The 20,580-nt window shown below is 44.5% G+C and overlaps 2 protein-coding genes across 2 annotated transcripts in view; both read left to right on the top strand.

Moving 5' to 3' along the window:
• LOC141106889 (uncharacterized) overlaps positions 1-20,512 on the top strand; it is a 57,342-nt gene extending 36,830 nt beyond the window's left edge. The window contains 6 exon segments of the mRNA XM_073597818.1: positions 15,128-15,262; positions 15,349-15,472; positions 15,589-15,686; positions 15,796-15,930; positions 16,049-16,190; positions 16,504-20,512. Coding sequence (XP_073453919.1) covers positions 15,128-15,262; positions 15,349-15,472; positions 15,589-15,686; positions 15,796-15,930; positions 16,049-16,190; positions 16,504-18,341 — 2,472 coding nt within the window. The 3' untranslated portion in view covers positions 18,342-20,512.
• On the top strand, positions 4,619-11,568 carry LOC141105058 (uncharacterized). Its single transcript, XM_073594888.1, has 8 exons — positions 4,619-4,697; positions 6,830-6,952; positions 7,080-7,214; positions 7,301-7,424; positions 7,541-7,638; positions 7,748-7,897; positions 8,009-8,153; positions 8,999-11,568. The coding sequence occupies exons 2-8, from the start codon at positions 6,863-6,865 to the stop codon at positions 10,765-10,767; spliced, it is 2,511 nt and encodes an 836-aa protein (XP_073450989.1). The 5' UTR covers positions 4,619-4,697; positions 6,830-6,862; the 3' UTR covers positions 10,768-11,568.
• Positions 20,513-20,580: the final 68 nt, after the last annotated feature.

The following is a 20,580-nucleotide window of genomic DNA, read 5'->3' on the forward strand; positions in this document are numbered from 1 at the left end:
TGGTCAGGAGTATATCATATACAGCCCAGGGTACGAAGTGTATATGGTCAGGAGTATATCATATACAGCCCAGGGTACAGAGTGCAGTGGTCAGGAGTATATCATATACAGCCCAGGGTACAGAGTGTAGTGGTCAGGAGTATATCATATACAGCCCAGGGTACGAAGTGTATATGGTCAGGATTATATCATATGCAGCCCAGGGTACAGAGTGTAGTGGTCAGGAGTATATCATATACAGCCCAGGGTACGGAGTGCAGGGGTCAGGAGTATATCATATACAGCCCAGGGTACAGAGTGCAGTGGTCAGGAGTATATCATATACAGCCCAGGGTACAGAGTGCAGTGGTCAGGAGTATATCATATACAGCCCAGGGTACAGAGTGCAGTGGTCAGGAGTATATCATATACAGCCCAGGGTACAGAGTGTAGTGGTCAGGAGTATATCTTATACAGCCCAGGGTACAGAGTGTAGTGGTCAGGAGTATATCATATACAGCCCAGGGTACAGAGTGTAGTGGTCAGGAGTATATCATATACAGCCCAGGGTACGAAGTGTATATGGTCAGGATTATATCATATGCAGCCCAGGGTACAGAGTGTAGTGGTCAGGAGTATATCATATACAGCCCAGGGTACAGAGTGTAGTGGTCAGGATTATGTCATATGCAGCCCAGGGTACAGAGTGTAGTGGTCAGGAGTATATCATATACAGCCCAGGGTACAGAGTGTAGTGGTCAGGAGTATATCATATACAGCCCAGGGTACAGAGTGTAGTGGTCAGGAGTATATCATATACAGCCCAGGGTACAGAGTGTAGTGGTCAGGAGTATATCATATACAGCCCAGGGTACAGAGTGTAGTGGTCAGGAGTATATCATATACAGCCCAGGGTACAGAGTGAAGTGGTCAGGAGTACATCATATAGAGCCCAGGATAGAGAGTGTAGTGGTCAGGAGTATATCATATACAGCCCAGGGTACAGAGTGCAGTGGTCAGGAGTATATCATATACAGCCCAGGGTACAGAGTATAGTGGTCAGGAGTATATCATATACAGCCCAGGGTACAGAGTGTAGTGGTCAGGAGTATATCATATACAGCCCAGGGTACAGAGTGCAGTGGTCAGGAGTATATCATATACAGCCCAGGGTACAGAGTGTAGTGGTCAGGAGTATATCATATGCAGCCCAGGGTACAGAGTGTAGTGGTCAGGAGTATATCATATAGAGCCCAGGATACAGAGTGTAGTGGTCGGTAGGGGGGCGATATCTGGGGACTCCATTATTTTTAACAAAATCAGTGGGCAATAGTGCAGGACATGTAGTCTGGTATGGTTCAAGAGAGGAGCCATGCACTACCCTCCCCCCTCTCCTATTATCTCAGTCATTTCTAACTTGACAGATTTGGCTCCCATTGATTTCAATGGGGTTCAGGTTCTACAAAAAAACAGAACCCAGGGCAGTTCAGCTCATCACTAGTTGGCACTAATCTGAGTTTCAGTATCTCCCCTGATTTCTGCAGAGAGACATACATTTGCTGGTGTCTCGTGTTCCCCCCGATATGAGCTCATACTCTGTACAACCTTCCAATCAGTAATGAATGGACTTGGTAAGATACTCTCCCTATGTTGAGGGTATGTGGCCTGGTATGGTTGAGGAGGTGGAGGGGGGAACACACGCATGTCCTCCCCTTTTCTGGAGAGCCAGGTTGCAGGCTTGGATAAGGGACTAGTATGGGTATTGGGGACAGTTTGCCCATTTGACGAACTGTGAACAGCTTGGGTTAGGGTTGCTACCTGTCAGGGATTCACCTGTACAGTCCGGGTTTAAGTGTGTCTGTATTATTGGGGGGGGGGACACTGTCCCCTGTATTATGGAGGGGTGGCACTGATCTCTTTAGTATTAAGGGGGGTGACACTGACCCCTGTATTATGAAAGAGGGGGTGACACTGACCCCTGTAATATGGAAGGTGATACTGACCCCTGTATTATGATTAGAATTATGTATTATTGGAAATGTTATTTAACCACTTGCCTTCTGGGAACTTAAACCCCCCTCCTGCCCAGACCAATTTTCAGCTTTCGGTGCTCTCACACTTTGAATGACAATTACTCAGTCATGTAATACTGTACCCAAATGATTTTTTTGTCCTTTTTTTCATACAAATAGAGCTTTCATTTGGTGGTATTTGATCACCTCTGGGTTTTTTATTTTTTGCGCTATAAATAAAAAAAGACCGAAAATTTTGAAAAAAACCCCACATTTTTCTTAGTTTCTGTGATAAAATTTTGCAAATTATTAATTTTTCTTCATAAATTTTGGCCACAATTTATACTGCTACATATCTTTGGTAAAAATAACCCAAATTAGTGGATATTATTTGGTCTTTGTGAAAGTTAGAGAGTTTACAATTATGGTGCAAATCATAAAAATTAATCACATCTGATGTACTGACGCCCTATCTCATTTCTTGTGACCCGAACAAGTCAGGAAAGTACAAATACCCCCCAAATGACCTCTTTTTTGAAAGCAGACATTCCAAGGTGTTTAGTAATGCCGCGTACACACGGTCGGACTTTTCGTCTACAAAAGTCCGACAGCCTGTCCGACAGACTTCCGGCGGACTTTCAGCGGACTTGCAGCAGACTTTCTAACGAACGGACTTGCCTACACACGACCACACAAAAGTCCGACGGATTCGTACGTGATGACGTACACCGGACTAAAATAAGGAAGTTCATAGCCGGTAGCCAATAGCTGCCCTAGCATGGGTTTTTGTCCGTCGGACTAGCATACAGACGAGCGGACTTCGGGGTCCGTCGTACTTACGACGTAAAGATTTGAAGCATGCTTCAAATCTAAAGTCCGTCGGATTTTAGGCTAAAAAAGTCCGTTGAAAGTCCGGAGAAGCCCACACACGATCGGATTACCAGCCAGCTTTAGTCCGTCAGCGTCCGTTGGACTTTTGTAGACGAAAAGTCCGACCGTGTGTACGCGGCATAAGAGGCATGGTGAGGTTTTTGATGTTGTCATTTTTTCCCACAATTCTTTGCAAAATGAAGATTTGTTTTTTTGTTTTTTTTTCCCCCCACAAAATTGTCATTGTAATAGGTTATTTCTCTCACATGGCATGTATATACCACAAATAACGCCCCAAAATACATTCTGCTACTCCTCCCGAGTATGGGGATACCACATGTGTGGGACTTTTTCACAGCCTGGCCACATACAGAGGCCCAACATGCAGGGAGCACCATCAGGTGTTCTAGGAGCATAAATTACACATCTAACTTGTTGACTACCTATTACACTTTTGAAGGCCCTGGAGCACCAGGACAATGACATGTGACACTGATGACAGATGGCACGGATACGTGGCACTGATGACACTGACGTGGCACTGATGACAGATGGCACTGATACGTGGCACTGATGACACTGACATGGCATTGATGACAGACGGCACTAATATGTGGCACTGATGACACTGATGACAGATGGCACTAATACGTGGCACTGATGACATTTGGCACTAATACGTGGCACTGATAGATGGCACTAATACATGGCACTGATGACACATGGCAGTGATGACAGATGGCACTAATATGTGGCACTAATGACACATGACACTGATGACAGATGGCACTAATATGTGGCACTAATGACACGTGACACTGATGACAGATGGCACTAATATATGGCACTAATGACACGTGACACTGATGACAGATGGCACTAATATATGGCACTAATGACACGTGACACTGATGACAGATGGCACTAATATGTGGCACTAATGACACGTGGCAGTGATGACAGATGGCACTAATACGTGGCACTGATGACACTATATAGAAACTGTTCATTTCTCAAAGACCTCTAACTCTCTCCTCTCTCCTCATTGGCCTACCTCCCAGAGAGCTATCCCCTCTTCAGTCTATCACGAATACTGCTGCCAGACTCATTCACCTTACCAACCGTTCAGTGTCCACCCCTCTCCACCAATCCCTACACTGACTTCCCATTGCCCAACGTATAAAATTCAAAACACTAACAATAACATCTCCAGAGCCTCTCCCATCCTCTGGAACTCATTACCCCAATCTGTCCAGTTATCTCCTACTCTGTCCACTTTTAGGCGATCCCCGAAAACTCATCTCTTCAGGGAGGCCTCTCCTGCCTTCAGCTATCAACCGAATCTTCTACTTCCCTTGTCAGTTCATCCCTCTCAGTTACTACCTTTTGTTTCACCAGCCCCTTCCTATTAGATTGTAAGCCCACAGGATCAGGACCTTCCTAACCCTCTTGTATTGAATTGTATTGTTGCTGTATTGTCTACCTTCATATTGTAAAGCAATGCGCAAACCATTGGCGCTATATAAATCCTGTATAATAATAATAATAAAAGACCTCCTAGTGGAGGAGCCCTGGCTGAGAAAGTCTGGACTAGGCAGTAATATATTTCTTTCCCCCTTGGTGGAGATGACCCATCTATAAGGATATACAGTACATACACACACTAGTCTACGAGATGTTTCTCGGGGCTGCAGTTCCTTTGAGCTCCACAAGATGGTGGACTTCTACCCAGACAGGAAGTCTCTATGGAAGACAGGAAGTGATGTCAGGTACATACAGGAAGTTCCATGTGGCACGAGGCAAAAAGGAACGTTGCTGGAACTTGGCAGCAGAGAGGTAATAAGATATTATTTTATATTTACCCCCCCAGTAATTCCCCGTCATGTCCGTCCTCTTCCTCCATAGTCACTGTGATGTCTTTTAGCTCCAGCAGATGACGATACACTCATATATAGCGTGGGAACATAGATTAACCCCTTCAGGGTCAGCACATTTCTACACTTACGGGGCCGGAACATTCTCTTCATTTTTTTACTTAAACTCTAATAATATGGTCCTTGAAACAAACAGCACTTACAATAAATAGGCAAGACAATGACCATCCTGACCATACAGGGTTTACAACAGGGCAATTATTACACTACACAGGCAGCCAATAGGCAACCATTACAATATGCAGCCAACACAATGATGGAGTGCCGGGGTCAGGAGTATGGAGCATAGAGCCCCTTACATTGCTGGTTAGGAGGAAGAAAACATTCCTCAGCCTGCCATGAAGAACATGTTCCATCATTGGTGTCAGAGGGAGGAAAATTCTGAGGGACGTAAAGGAGCTGTGAGGGGGTAATTGGGCTAAAGACTCCAGGGTCCTCTGAGATGATGGTGATTCTGAAGGACTCAGAGGGGTTAGTCAGTCTTCAGGGATCTGAGGGAAGAAGGGGCTGTAGGGCTCGGGGGCCCCTAAGGTAGGGTGGGGGCTCTTGGTCTTGGTTTTCAGACCTCCTTACAGAACCCTTGCCAGGAAATGAAGGCAGACTAAACCTTCTTTCCATGTTACTGGGCAAGGAATATGTTCCAGGACACCAAATGAAATGAAGAAGGGAAGTCCTTCACCTTGGGTACGCAGGCCCATGTTGTGGGTCTGAGGGAGCCATAATATAGACTGTGTCAGAGCCTGGTACTGGAATTCAGAACACCAGGAACCCACCGTCACTCTGTACAAGGTCCTGGATACTACAGTTAACTTGGCAACTAAGAGAACAAACCCCTCCCCCCTGCTGTTCTCCCCCTACCCACACTGGGCCACCATTGGAGGGATGAGAACAACCCCCCCCCCCCCCCCCCCAGCCAGACGCATAACTAAAGCCTTCAGGGCCACAGTTTAAGAAACCATGAAGGGCCCCCCTGACTACCCCCTTCCATTCAAGCCCCGCGTCCATGGACATCCTCCCAGAACCCTGCCTCCTGCGTGCCCCCTGGGGCATGCATCCAACATGCTCTGTGACTGCTGTGTCCTTTGGACACAGCGGATCATAGTAACGGGCCAATCATAACGGCCCGTTACCATGTGATCAGCTGATCACATGAAAACAGACTTGCCGGTTATCTTCAGTCCTTTCTTTCCTGGCTGTCTCTGTGTGGGGAAATAAGAGCCGTTAACCTCAAAGACTGTCAGTACATTGTTTACACTGATCATCAGTGCAGCTCCACCAATGCTGCCTATCAGTGCCACCTATTAGTGTTTATCTATGCAGCCTATAAGTGCTTAGGGGTGGGAGGAGAAGGAGCAGATAAGCTCTCTCCTCTCCCATCCCTGCGAGGGAGGGGGAACTGTTAGTGCAGGCTCTGGGCTGTATGAGAGAGACACTTTCAGCTCAGAGCCCTGCGGCTAGCAACCCTGCTGGGGCCACCTAGTGCGACCCTCGCAACCCTGGTAGTTCTGCCAGCCCTCTACTTTACCAACACCATCCTCCTGCTCTCCAATCCAAACCCTTCTCTGACTGCAGAGAGTGACAATGGCATCACGCCTATCAGTCAGCAGGATGCTGGAGATTGGGGCCTTGAAGTCAGAGTTCTTCCATTTATCCAGCTTACCCAGAACTGCAGTCAAAAGTCAGTAAGTTCCCCTTCCTGGACATCATGATGACCCTACATTGACCTCACAGCACTGCCTCAGAGAAAAACAATAACACAGAAGAAGGATCGTATTTATAATTCCTTGTCTGCAGATCTAGAGCTAATCAAATGCAGTTCAGAAACCAAATAAACCCAACAGAGAAAAGGGAGTTTCTGATCTTGTGGGCCAAGAGGTTCCCGGGACCTCGAAAATGTAACAAAGACTAAATAGATCAAAATAAATGTTCACATGGGATAAGTAGTTCTTAAATGTACAGCAATCCTCCCCCAACTACATCCTATTATTGTGTGACCAATACCATCCAAATAATTCTTACTTTCATTTCCCAAAGTTATCCGTCTACAAGGAGACCTGTATAGATCAAATGACAATGGGAATGGAGGAGGACCAGAGTCACATGACTGAGAAGATCCTAAAACTCACCCTGGAGATCATCTACCTACTGACCGGAGAGGTGAGGAGGATTCTGGGAGGTCATATGACATCACTCTCATCTCTATTAATAAAACACAGACCTGACCGGAGAGGTGAGGAGGATTCTGGGAAACTAACATGATATTCCTATTGGTTCTCCAATACAGAGATTTCCTTTTCTGAAGTCATGTGATCATATGACCATCACAGTGCCTCCATGTGATTCCCTAAAACCTGAGAGACACAACATGGAGAAGATTCTAAAAGTCACCAAGAAGATGATGGAGCTGCTGACAGGAGAGGTGAGCGGTGCCGGGAATTCTGGGACATTATCCAGTAACAGACAAGGGATGTGTCTGGATGGTGACTGTATCATTGTGTGTGTCAGGTTCCTATAAGGTGTCAGGATGTCACTGTCTATTTCTCCATGGAGGAGTGGGAGTATTTAGAAGGACACAAGGATCTCTACAAGGACGTCATGATGGACAATCAGCCGCCCCTCACATCACCGGGTAAGAGGAGACTTTATTGTAAAGAAGAGAGCAGTACGGAGGGTCCACCTAGATCCCCCATCATCTGATAAACACATAGAAACAATGTATTCAGTCAGTGTGTGTGTTTCCTACAGATCGATCCAGTAATGGGAACCCACCAGAGAGATGTCCCCGTCCTCTGTATTCCCGGGATTCCACACAGGAAGGTCACACCATCCCTCACCATCATCAGGTAGGTGGGACTGAGCAACTAGAACAGAATTTTAAGCTCTGAGAGGACATTCTTCTATGTAATCTCTTGTTCTGTTTTACACATATATCCTATCATCTTTTTGGTTTAGGATGAGGAACTGAAAGACATCAAAGCTGAGATTAAAGAGGAAGAAGAAGAGATGTCGATAAATGGAGCTCAGCAGTCTATGGGAGGGGGAGGTCCTCTGTATTCCCGGGATTCCACACAGGAAGATCACACCATCCATCACCATTACAAGGTTGGTTAAATGGAACATCTGGGACATGGACTTGTGAGACGATGTGTGAATCTCTTCTATATGTGATGTCACAATATTACATTTTAAGTTTCTATCATTCTCTTGGTTTAGGGTGAAGATCCAATCGATATAGAATTTGAGGTTAAAGCAGAAGAAGAAGAAGAGAGGTATGTGAGGGATGATCAGCAGTCTATGGAGGAGGATGGAATAACGGGGACATTTATAGAGGAGGACACTCCTACAGAGATCAGCACAGGTGGGTCATTAATAGTAAATCGATTCACTATATAATTTATATTGCACTTTATGTAGTCCTAACGCCTTCTCTATATGCTCTATGTTGTAAAGTACATAATTCTGACCAATCAACTATAAACTCTGTTTTGTATATTATATTCTCCTGACTCCTGCACTATTTAACCTACTCTATGTTGTACATTACATAATTCTGATACTATATAGTCCTTTCTGTTGTATCTTATACAATTTGTTGTACAATACATAGTCCTGACTTCTGCTCTCCACCCTCTACACACTGCTATATATAAACATAATATGTATTTTTTTAATCTGATGATTTGATTGGAGCACAGACTTTTACATGTTGATAATAATGTGATAACATCCTCCAACTTTGGAGCCTTAAACAGAAAGTGATGATGAGGGAGGAGTCAATAACCCAATGATGGTGGTCTTCAGTCTTCATCTTGGTTGTTCTCCCCCCATCCTCACTCTCTGACCTCTGGTGGGGCTCAGCTCCGCTGTTATTCATGACTAAATCATGGACTAAATAGGAAAGTGCAGTCCTGCTTAGGATGGCAAAATGGCAATGAGTAATAGAGGGGGTGGGGACACTCGTCCTATAATCCCCTCTTCACTGTCACTTCTCTAAAAGACAGTTCTCTTTGTTTCCTCACTCTCTGACTAAGGTCCATGAATAAAGAAATGAACTGGTAGGAGATCAGAGGACCCATTTATTAGTTACCTTGAGGGGGGAATTGTAAGATCCTCAGAGACAAAGCTGCCTGATGTGGGCGGAGTCCTGGTTTGGGGGAACCAATCTGCTCATGTCTAGTAATAATCTTTGTATTTCTATTTTAGTAGATGGACGGGAGATGAGGAAAACCTCAGAGGATTGTCTCACTTTGTCTCCAGACTGTAAAGTAGAAGATGAGGACATCACACAGTATAGTCCAGGAGAAAACCCGACTACCTCAAATGTCCATCCGGCACCACACAGTGTAGATGGACCATCGTATTCCTCTTATCCTGAGGAACCTCAGACTGTGAGGGATGGTGCCGGACCATCGTATTCCTCTTATCCTGAGGAACCTCAGACTGTGCGGGACGGTGCCGGACCATCGTATTCCTCTTATCCTGAGGAACCTCAGACTGTGAGGGACGGTGCCGGACCATCGTATTCCTCTTATCCTGAGGAACCTCAGACTGTGCGGGACGGTGCCGGACCATCGTATTCCTCTTATCCTGAGGAACCTCAGACTGTGCGGGACGGTGCCGGACCATCGTATTCCTCTTATCCTAAGGAACCTCAGACTGTGCGGGACGGTGCCGTCCTTCCAACAGATAAGAGGTTTTCCTGTACTGAGTGCGGGAAGTGTTTCTGTTTTAAATCCCTTCTCGATGTGCATAAAAGAACCCACACAGGTGACAAGCTGTATTCCTGTCCTGAGTGTGGGAAATGTTTTGTACATAAATCAACTCTTGTCACACATCAAAAGTCTCACACGGGGGAAAAGCCATATTCCTGTCCTGAGTGCGGGAAATGTTTTTCCATGAAATCCCATCTCAACAGTCATCAGAGATTGCACACGGGAGAGAATCTGTATTCCTGTTCTGAGTGCGGAAAATGTTTTGCACACAAATCAAGTCTTGTTACACATCAAAGGTCTCACACGGGGGAAAAGCCGTATTCCTGTCCTGAGTGCGGGAAATGTTTTGTACACAAATCAAGTCTTGTTACACATCAAAAGTCTCACACGGGGGAAAAGCCATATTCCTGTCCTGAGTGCGGGAAATGTTTTTACAGGAAATGCCTTCTCGTCAGCCATCAGACATTGCACACAGTAGAGAACCCGCATTCCTGCCCTGAGTGTGGGAAATGGTTTGCAAAAAAATCAACTCTAATCACACATCAGTTGTCTCACACGGGGAAAAACCTGTATTCCTGTCCCGAGTGCGGGAAATGTTTTGTATTCAAATCATATCTTGTCGCCCATCAAAGGTCTCACACAGGAGAGAAGCCTTTTTGCTGTGTTGAGTGCGGGAAATGTTTTGGACAAAAATCAAGACTTGTCACACATCAAAGATCTCACACGGGGGAGAAGCCTTTTTGCTGTGCTGAGTGCGGGAAATGTTTCGTTGAGAAGTCCGCTTTATATATTCATCAAAGATTACACACAGGTGAGAAGCCATATTCCTGTCCTGAGTGTGGGAAACGTTTTGTAACAAATACAGATCTTGCCAAGCATCTAAGGTCTCACACGGGGGAGAAGCCACATTCCTGTCCTGAGTGCGGGAAATGTTTTTCAAGGAAGGGCCAACTTCACAGACATCAGAGATTTCACACGGGGGAGAAGCCATATTCCTGTTCTGAGTGCAGGAAATGTTTCTCAGAGAAGTCCAATCTTCAACAACATCAGAGATTGCACACGGGGGAAAAGCCATTTTCCTGTCCCGAGTGCGGGAAATGTTTTTCAGACAAGTCCTCTCTTCACAAACATCAGAGAGTGCATGCGGATGAGAAGTCATATTCTTGTCCTGAGTGCGGGAAATGTTTTTCACAGAAGTCCAATCTTCACAGACATCAGAGATCTCACACGGGGGAGAAGCCATATTCCTGTCCTGAGTGAAGGAATTGTTCCTCACTGAAGTCCGGTCTTCCTGTACATCAGGGGTCCCACACAACCCAATTCAATGTGTTGAATAAATAAAACAGGCAGGAAGAAGCGCAGTTTCTTCCCATTGTTCTAACAAGTAATTTCCCTGACCAATCGGATTTCTACCTTTATTATTTCTTTTTTGATCTCTACAATCTTGTTCAAATTATAATAAAAAATGTATTGAAAAAAAATTGTATTTTTTTTTTTTTTTTTTTTTTAATTTTTTTTTGGGGGGGGGGAGAAATTAATATACGATTTTCATAAGGATTGTTATTGGTTTTACAGATACTACTGTATTTTTGTATATTTCATACAATATAATAAAATAAAGAATATACCAAAAAAAATAATAAAAATGTATTGAAAAAAAAATTGTGTGTCAGTGCAATGATGACAATCTTCCATATCCAAACATTGTTCATGGGTGACACTTTAATAGACTTTACAGGTTATCAGATTAGAGTTACCCAAAAATAGTGGTTCAGAGTGTAGTGGTCAGGAGTATATCATATACAGCCCAGGGTATATAGTGTAGTGGTCAGGAGTATATCATATACAGCCCAGGGTACAGAGTGTAGTGGTCAGGAGTATATCATATACAGCCCAGGGTATATAGTGTAGTGGTCAGGAGTATATCATATACAGCCCAGGGTACAGAGTGTAGTGGTCAGGAGTATATCATATACAGCCCAGGGTACAGAGTGTAGTGGTCAGGAGTATATCATATACAGCCCAGGGTATATAGTGTAGTGGTCAGGAGTATATCATATACAGCCCAGTGTACAGAGTGCGGTGGTCAGGAGTATATCATATACAGCCCAGGGTACAGAGTGTAGTGGTCAGGAGTATATCATATACAGCCCAGGGTACAGAGTGCAGTGGTCAGGATTATATCATATACAGCCCAGGGTACAGAGTGCAGTGGTCAGGATTATATCATATACAGCCCAGGGTACAGAGTGCAGTGATCAGGAGTATATCATATACAGCCCAGGGTACAGAGTGCAGTGGTCAGGAGTATATCATATACAGCCCAGGGTACAGAGTGTAGTGGTCAGGAGTATATCATATACAGCCCAGGGTACAGAGTGCAGTGGTCAGGAGTATATCATATACAGCCCAGGGTACAGAGTGTAGTGGTCAGGAGTATATCATATACAGCCCAGGGTACAGAGTGCAGTGGTCAGGATTATATCATATACGGCCCAGAGTGCAGTGGTCAGGAGTATACTCTATACAGTACAGAGTGCAGTGGTCAGGAGTATATACCATCCCCCTAAATATGATTGAGTATGGAGTACATAGTTCACATTGGTTTTACTAGCTGAATGACAGCTCTCTGGGGTGTCACCGGCTACAGAAAAGAAAGGGTGAGATAGCAGTGACATCATTGCCCAACTATGTCCAGGGGCCATGTTTGGGCAGTGATTTCAATGCTATCCCCACCTATTCTGTTTAAAATGCTGCTTTATGCATTGACATACCTCCTAAGACCCAGTCTATCCAGACAGTACCGTCACCTGCTGGCTTGACACTATCCACAGGCAGCTCAACTCTTCAGTAAAACACTGAAGTTGAATCCAACACAATTTTATTTCAGACAATTGCAGTACAGAGGATGTTTCTCCAGACCCTATCATTGACTGAGGGAACATGGAAGAAGCGGAGGGGGCTAGCTAGGACTAAACTAGCTCTAAACAGGAGAGCAGGATAGAAAAAGATACCAAATCACATTAGTAAACAAGTTGCAGAGGTCCAACACTGCCACTAGGGTAAGAAGACAATGACTTTCCTAAGCCTGTCTCTGTGAAAAAAAAAACTAACATTGACTGAGTAGACATGGAAGAAGACGGGAGGGTCTAGCTAGGACTAAACTAACTAGCTCTAAAGGAGGTGAGTGGGTGCACTGACCAAATAGTGTGCCCATTTGATGAACTGAGAACGGTTTGGGTCAAACTTATGGTCAACCCAAACCCGAAGTTCATCCCTACTGAGAAACAGAAAACTGTTCATTTTTCAAAGAAATCCTTGGGACCATTGTAGGAACCCTGGCGTAGAAAGGCTGGATTAGCAGTAATATATTTCTATCCTCCTTGGTGGGAATGGAGATGAGAGCACAAGGCCGTGTTTACACTATGAGATGTTTCTCGGGGCTGCAGTTCTTCTGAGCTCCACAAGGTGGTGATCTCACTTCTACCAAGACAGGAAGTCTCTATTGAAGATCGGAAGTGATGTCAGGTACACACAGGAAGTTCCGGGTTAGAGGTAAGTCGGGAGGAAGTAGAGAGGAGACATTGCTGGAACTGGCAGCGGAGTAGGTAATAAGATATTATTTTCTATTTACACCCAGTAACCCTCCGTCATGTTCCGTCCTCTTCCTCCATAGTCACTGAGATGTCTTTTATTTCCACCAGATGATGATACACACATATATAGTGTGGAAATGTAGATTAACCCCTTCAGAGGAGGTAATAGTAATATGTTCCAGGACACCAAGTGGAATGAAGAAGGGAAGTCCTTCACCCTGGGTACTCACTCGTTGTTAGAGGATCTGTGTGCGCAGACTCACTTAGCAGGCCCATATGGTGGGTCTGAGGGAGCCGTCCAATACCTTCCCATGACATAGACTGAGTCAGATCCTGGTACTGGAATTCAGGACACCAGGAACCCACCGCCACTCTGTACAAGGTCCTGGATACTACAGTATACATGGCAACTAAGAGAACAAAGCCCTCACCCTTACGGTCCTCCTCCGACCCACACTGGGCTGCCATTGGAGGGATGAGAACAAAATCCCCCCAGCCCTCTACTTCACCAACATCATCCTCCTGCTATTCAATCCTATCCCTTCTCTTACTGCAGAGAGTGACAATGACATCACTCCTATCAGTCAGCAGGCTGCCAGAGATTGGAGCCTTGCAGTCGGAGTTCTGCCAATTATCCGGATTAACCCAGAACTCCGGCCAAAAGTCAGCAAGTTCCCCTTCCTGGACATCATGATGACCCTACATTGACCTCACAGCACTGCCTCAGAGCAAAATAAAAGAAGGATCATAGTTACAAACCCAACAGAGAAAAGGGAATTTCTGATCCGGCAGGTCAAGAGGGTCCCGGGACCTCAAAAATGTAAAAAACACAAAATAGTTCAAACTAAATGTGTTCACATGGGGGCAATAGTTCTTAAATGAACAGCAACCCTCCTATTACCCACCATCCTGTTATTGTGTGACCAACACCATCCAAATAATTCTTACTTTCATTTAGCAAAGTCATCCGTCTAAATAGAGACCTGTATAGATCAAATGATGGCACCGATGAGGATGGAGGAGGACCGGAGTCACATGACTGAGAAGATACTAAACCTCACCCTGGAGATCATCTACCTGCTGACTGGAGAGGTGAGGAGGATTCTGGGAGGTCACATGACATCACTCTTATCTCTATTAATAAAACACAGAGCTGAACAGAGAGGTGAGGAGGATTCTGGGAGATCACATGACATCACTCTTATCTCTATTAATAAAACACAGACCTGACCGGAGAGGTGAGGAGGATTCTGGGAGGTCACATGACATCACTCTTATCTCTATTAATAAAACACAGACCTGGCCGGAGAGGTGAGGAGGATTCTGGGAGGTCACATGACATCACTCTTATCTCTATTAATAAAACACAGAGCTGAACGGAGAGGTGAGGAGGATTCTGGGAGATCACATGACATCACTCTTATCTCTATTAATAAAACACAGACCTGACCAGAGAGGTGAGGAGGATTCTGGGAGGTCACATGACATCACTCTCATCTCTATTAATAAAACACAGACCTGACCGGAGAGAGGTGAGGAGGATTCTGGGAGGTCACATGACATCACTCTTATCTCTATTAATAAAACACAGACCTGACCGGAGAGGTGAGGAGGATTCTGGGAGGTCACATGACATCACTCTTATCTCTATTAATAAAACACAGACCTGGCCGGAGAGGTGAGGAGGATTCTGGGAGGTCACATGACATCACTCTTATCTCTATTAATAAAACACAGACCTGGCCGGAGAGGTGAGGAGGATTCTGGGAGGTCACATGACATCACTCTCATCTCTATTAATAAAACACAGACCTGGCCGGAGAGGTGAGGAGGATTCTGGGAGGTCACATGACATCACTCTTATCTCTATTAATAAAACACAGACCTGACCAGAGAGGTGAGGAGGATTCTGGGAGGTCACATGACATCACTTTTATCTCTATTAATAAAACACAGACCTGACCGGAGAGGTGAGGAGGATTCTGGGATTCTAACTTGATATTCCTATTGGTTCTCCAAAACAGAGATTTCCTCTTCTGAAGTCAGGTGATCAGATGACCATCACAGTGCCTCCATGTGACTCCCTAAAACCTGAGAGACACAACATGCAGAAGATTCTAGAAGTCACCAAGAAGATGATGGATCTGCTGACAGGAGAGGTGAGCGGTGCCGGGAATTCTGGGACATTATCCAGTAACAGACAAGGGATGTGTCTGGATGGTGACTGTATCATTGTGTGTGTCAGGTTCCTATAAGGTGTCAGGATGTCACTGTCTATTTCTCCATGGAGGAGTGGGAGTATTTAGAAGGACACAAGGATCTCTACAAGGACGTCATGATGGACAATCAGCCGCCCCTCACATCACCGGGTAAGAGGAGACTTTATTGTAAAGGAGAGAACAGTACGGAGGGTCCACCTAGATCCCCCATCATCTGATAAACACATAGAAACAATGTATTCAGTCAGTGTGTGTGTTTCCTACAGATGGATCCAGTAATGGGAACCCACCAGAGAGATGTCCCCGTCCTCTGTATTCCCGGGATTCCACACAGGAAGATCACACCATCCCTCACCATCATCAGGTAGGTGGGACTGAACAACTAGAACAGAATTCTAAGCTATGAGAGGACATTCTTCTATGTAATCTCTTGTTCCGTTTTACACATATATTATATCATCTTTGGGGTTTAGGATGAGGAACTGAAAGACATCAAAGCTGAGATTAAAATGTTGAAAAGTGAAGATCAGCAGTCTATGGGAGAGGGAGGTCCTCTGTATTCCCGGGATTCCACACAGGAAGATCACACCATCTCTCACCAATACAAGGTTGGTTGAACAGAAAATCTGGGACATGGGCTTGTGAGACGATCTGTGGATCTTTTGTATAGGTGATGTCACAATATTAAATCTTAAGCTTTAAGTTTCTTTAATTTTTTTGGTTTAGGGTGAAGATCTGATACATATAAAAGTTGAGGTTAAAACAGAAGAAGAAGAGACGTATGTGAGGGATGATCAGCAGTCTATGGAGGAGGATGGAATAACGGGAACATTTATAGAGGAGGACACTCCTACAGAGATCAGCACAGGTGGGTCATTAATAGTAAGAATATTCACTATATAATTTATATTACACTTTATGTATTCCTAACATCTTCTTTATATACTCTATAATGTAAAGTACACAATCCTGACCAATCAACTATAAACATTGGTTTGTACATTACATACTCCTGACCCCTGCACTATATACTCTATGTTGTCAGAGGACCCATTTACTAGTTACCTTGAGGGGGGAATTGTAAGATCCTCAGAGACAAAGCTGCCTGATGTGGGCGGAGTCCTGGTTTAGGGGAACCAATCTGCTCATGTCTAGTAATAATCTTTGTATTTCTATTTTAGTAGATGGACGGGAGATGAGGAAAACCTCAGAGGATTGTCTCACTTTGTCTCCAGACTGTAAAGTAGAAGATGAGGACATCACACAGTATAGTCCAGGAGAAAACCCGACTACCTCAAATGTCCATCCGGCACCACACAGTGTAGATGGACCATCGTATTCCTCTTATCCTGAGGAGCCTCAGACTGTGCGGGACGGTGCCGGACCATCGTATTCCTCTTATCCTGAGGAACCTCAGACTGTGCGGGACGGTGCCGGACCATCGTATTCCTCTTATCCTGAGGAACCTCAGACTGTGCGGGACGGTGCCGGACCATCGTATTCCTCTTATCCTGAGGAACCTCAGACTGTGCGGGACGGTGCCGGACCATCGTATTCCTCTTATCCTGAGGAACCTCAGACTGTGCGGGACGGTGCCGGACCATCTTATTCCTCTTATCCTGAGGAACCTCAGACTGTGAGGGACGGTGCCGGACCATCGTATTCCTCTTATCCTGAGGAACCTCAGACTGTGTGGGACGTTGCCGGACCATCGTATTCCTCTTATCCTGAGGAACCTCAGACTGTGCGGGACGGTGCCGGACCATCGTATTCCTCTTATCCTGAGGAACCCCAGACTGTGAGAGACGGTGCCGGACCATCGTATTCCTCTTATCCTAAGGAACCTCAGACTGTGCGGGACGGTGCCGTCTTGCCAACAGATAAAAGGTTTTCCTGTACTGAGTGCGGGAAGCATTTCAGTTTTAAATCCCATCTTAATGTGCATAAAATATCTCACACAAGTGAGAAACTACATTCTTGCCCTGAGTGCGAGAAATGTTTTAAACATAAATCAACTCTTGTTACTCATCAAAAGTCTCACATGAGAGAAAAGCCGTATTCCTGCCCCGAGTGCGGGAAATGTTTTGTAAATAAATCAGTTCTTGTCAAGCATCAAAGGTCTCACACGGGGGAGAAGCCGCATTCCTGTCCTGAGTGCGGGAAATGTTATTTATATAAATCACAACTTATCAGACATCAAAAGTCTCACATGGGGGCGAAGCCTTTTTGCTGTTCAGAGTGCGGGAAATGTTTTTTAGAGATGTTCACTCTCAGTTATCATCAGAGACTTCACACAGGTGAGAACCTATATTCCTGTTCTGAGTGCGGGAAAAGTTTTGTAAAAAAATCAGAACTTGTTGCACATCAGAGGTCTCACACGGGGGAGAAGCCCTTTTCCTGTCCCGAGTGCGGGAAATCTTTTTCAGACAAATCCTCTCTTCACAAACATCAGAGATCGCACACAGGTGAGAAGCCATATTCCTGTGCTGAGTGCGGGAAATGTTTTTCAAAGACGTCCAATCTTTACAGACATCATAGATTTCACACGGGGGAGAAGCCACATTCATGTCCTGAGTGCAGGAAATGCTTTGCACAAAAATCAGTGCTTGTTGAACATCTGAGGACTCACACGGGGGAAAAGCCGTTTTCCTGTTCTGTGTGCGGGAATTGTTTTTTACAAAAATCAGAACTTGTTAAACATCAGAGATCTCACATGGGGGAGAAGCCGTATTCCTGTCCTGAGTGCGGGAAATGTTTTTCAGTGAAGTCCAATCTTTACAGGCATCAGAGATTGCACACGGGGGTGACAAAATTTTCCTGTCCTGAGTGCCGGAAATGCTTTGTACAAAAATCAATGCTTGTCGCACATCTGAGTTCTCACACAGGGGAGAAGCCGTTTTCCTGTTCTGAGTGTGGGAAATGTTATTCACAGAAATGCCATCTTGACAGACATCAGAGATCTCACGCGGGGGAGAGAAGCCATATTCCTGTCCTGAGTGAGGGAATTGTTCCTCACTGAAGTCCTGTCTTCCTGTACATCAGGGGTCCCACACAACCCTCGAGGTGTATTAGTGAGTGCGGGAAATGTCTTCTATATGAATGTTGCTGGACATGTGGGGAGGAAGCACACCCTGATATACACCTCAGATATACTCCATGGCTGATCTTCATCATGGAAGAAACATTTGATAAGGAGATCAACACAAGACAACAAATTCCCCTAAGTGGACTTTCCCGGCACTTGCACAAAATTAGAAAAAATATAGGAGTAGAAACTAATGTACAATATAAAAGAATATATATTTATTTGGTTAGAAAATACAATTGTTAAAAACAAAGTGGGTATCTTGAGTAACATAGTAATACTACTTAGTAGACATAATGGACATCAAACAGTAGACAATGATGAAGGGAACCAAAAGACTCTTTTCAAGCCCGACGCGTTTCGGGGTATTTATTATTTGTAGGGTCCTTCTTCAGGGGCATGGTTGAAAAGAGGGGTTCATCTAAACTAATTGAAAAAATGAAAACATAGGTCAAATATTGGTAAAACTACCACTGAGTATCCATTAGGAGGTTTAAATGATCCATTGATCACCTACCTGAAAGGATTTCATTAAACACTTGTGAAAAGGAGATTTTTGTTAAAAAAGAAAAGGCAAGATGGGAAGGTGGGCAGTTATGGTATAGCAGGTATAGGTGCTGTTCTTATGTGGTGAGAGCTAGAGGTTGGTAGGCAGCAATCTCCATAGAGGAATGTAACAGTACACCCATCCCGCCCCGACCCGGGCGTGCATAAGCCAAAGCGATATACTGAGGTCAAAGGAGGCGCCCCTAAAAAATAGAAAATTGAAGTACCTTAGAAGGAATCCAATGTGAATGCCTTTATGAAAAAAGATGATAAACAAACTGATGTAAAAGATCTTATGCGATAAAATGCATGTTGTAAGTACTGCGTGTACAAGCAGTATATTTCAAGGCTCAGTGCAACAGAAAAATATACTTGGTGCAGGTTAATAGATATGGTCTAGCTTGAAATGCTCAGGGTCATTGGTGTATATATATAATTATTATAAAGAAATTGTTGCATAAAAAATAAATTCAAATATATACCCATGAGTACATGATATGCATCGACTATAGATAATTATATAGTTACATATCAGGGAACTAAAGTGATGTTGTCAAATGTGGCATAATAGTATATGGTAAGTATGTAAAAGTTAGGTATGTTACTAGATCAGCCATATATGTTCCCAATAGCTTGCAGGAAGTAGAACCATAGCAGGCTGGAAAGCAGTAAAACAGCATAAGCATACAAAAGTGTAACTATGTATATGTAACAATGAGAGGAGAGACATACTGCGGTTACAACAATAATCCTCAAATGGAAGGATGGTAAAGAAAATAAATAGATACCTTGAGTAGATAGTGTGTAGGTATGGCTAACCACGCATCCCAGCATCCCAGCATGTAAAGCGCCTTGACTGGGAATGAGTGGGGCCGGTTTAAATAATAGACGGGCTCCAATTAGCCGGCGTCGGAACGACGCACAGCTGTGTTGTGGAGACCGTCAGCTGGGACGCCACATACAGACCCCCCGAGGCGAGGATGCGCGGCGCCGCCCCTACCGCGCATGCGCGAGCGTAATGGCGTTGGAGCGACGTCGCGCACACCCGCCCCACCGACACGGAAGTGATAAGTGATAAGGAGATCAGAGATCACCAAAGACATGGATGAAGTGTTGTACCGTGTCGGCCATTGATAGCAGGAGAGAAATATAAAAATGGAGTCCTTACCTCTCATTGGCTGAGTACATTTTGGGGTGGAAACCTTCGCATACAATTCGAGGTTTATTTTTGGAAGATTAGTGGAATAAATAAAACAATGATATGAGATGATATATAAAGGTACAGTGTAACACTTTGTGTTGTATTAGATTTGGTGGTATTTTAGTTGGTAGCAGTGAGTGCCGCCGTCACATATCGGGATTTATTACTTTATAGGTTTGGCAGGAAGCGCAGTTTCTTCCCATTATTCTAACAAGTGATTTTCCTGACCAATCGGATTTCTACCTTTTATTATTTCCTTATTTTATGTCTGCAATCTTGTTCAGATTATAATAAAAAATGTATTGAAATAATATTGTGTGTGTCGGTGCAATGATGACAATCTTCCATATCCAAACATTGTTCATGGGTGATGCTTTAAAAGCCTTTATAGGTCATCAGATTAGAGTTACCTGGGAATAATGGTAC

Source organism: Aquarana catesbeiana, linkage group LG08, assembly GCF_042186555.1.
Source record: "Aquarana catesbeiana isolate 2022-GZ linkage group LG08, ASM4218655v1, whole genome shotgun sequence".
Classification (NCBI taxonomy): Eukaryota; Metazoa; Chordata; class Amphibia; order Anura; family Ranidae; genus Aquarana; species Aquarana catesbeiana.

Bases quoted from the DNA above. Each gene is read 5' to 3' on its own strand.
- LOC141105058 (XM_073594888.1), top strand. From the start codon at position 6,863: ATGACAATGGGAATGGAGGAGGACCAGAGTCACATGACTGAGAAGATC. The intron at 7,898-8,008 runs GTTGGTTAAATG...CTCTTGGTTTAG, and splicing joins CCATCCATCACCATTACAAG to GGTGAAGATCCAATCGATAT. The intron at 8,154-8,998 runs GTGGGTCATTAA...TTTCTATTTTAG, and splicing joins TCCTACAGAGATCAGCACAG to TAGATGGACGGGAGATGAGG.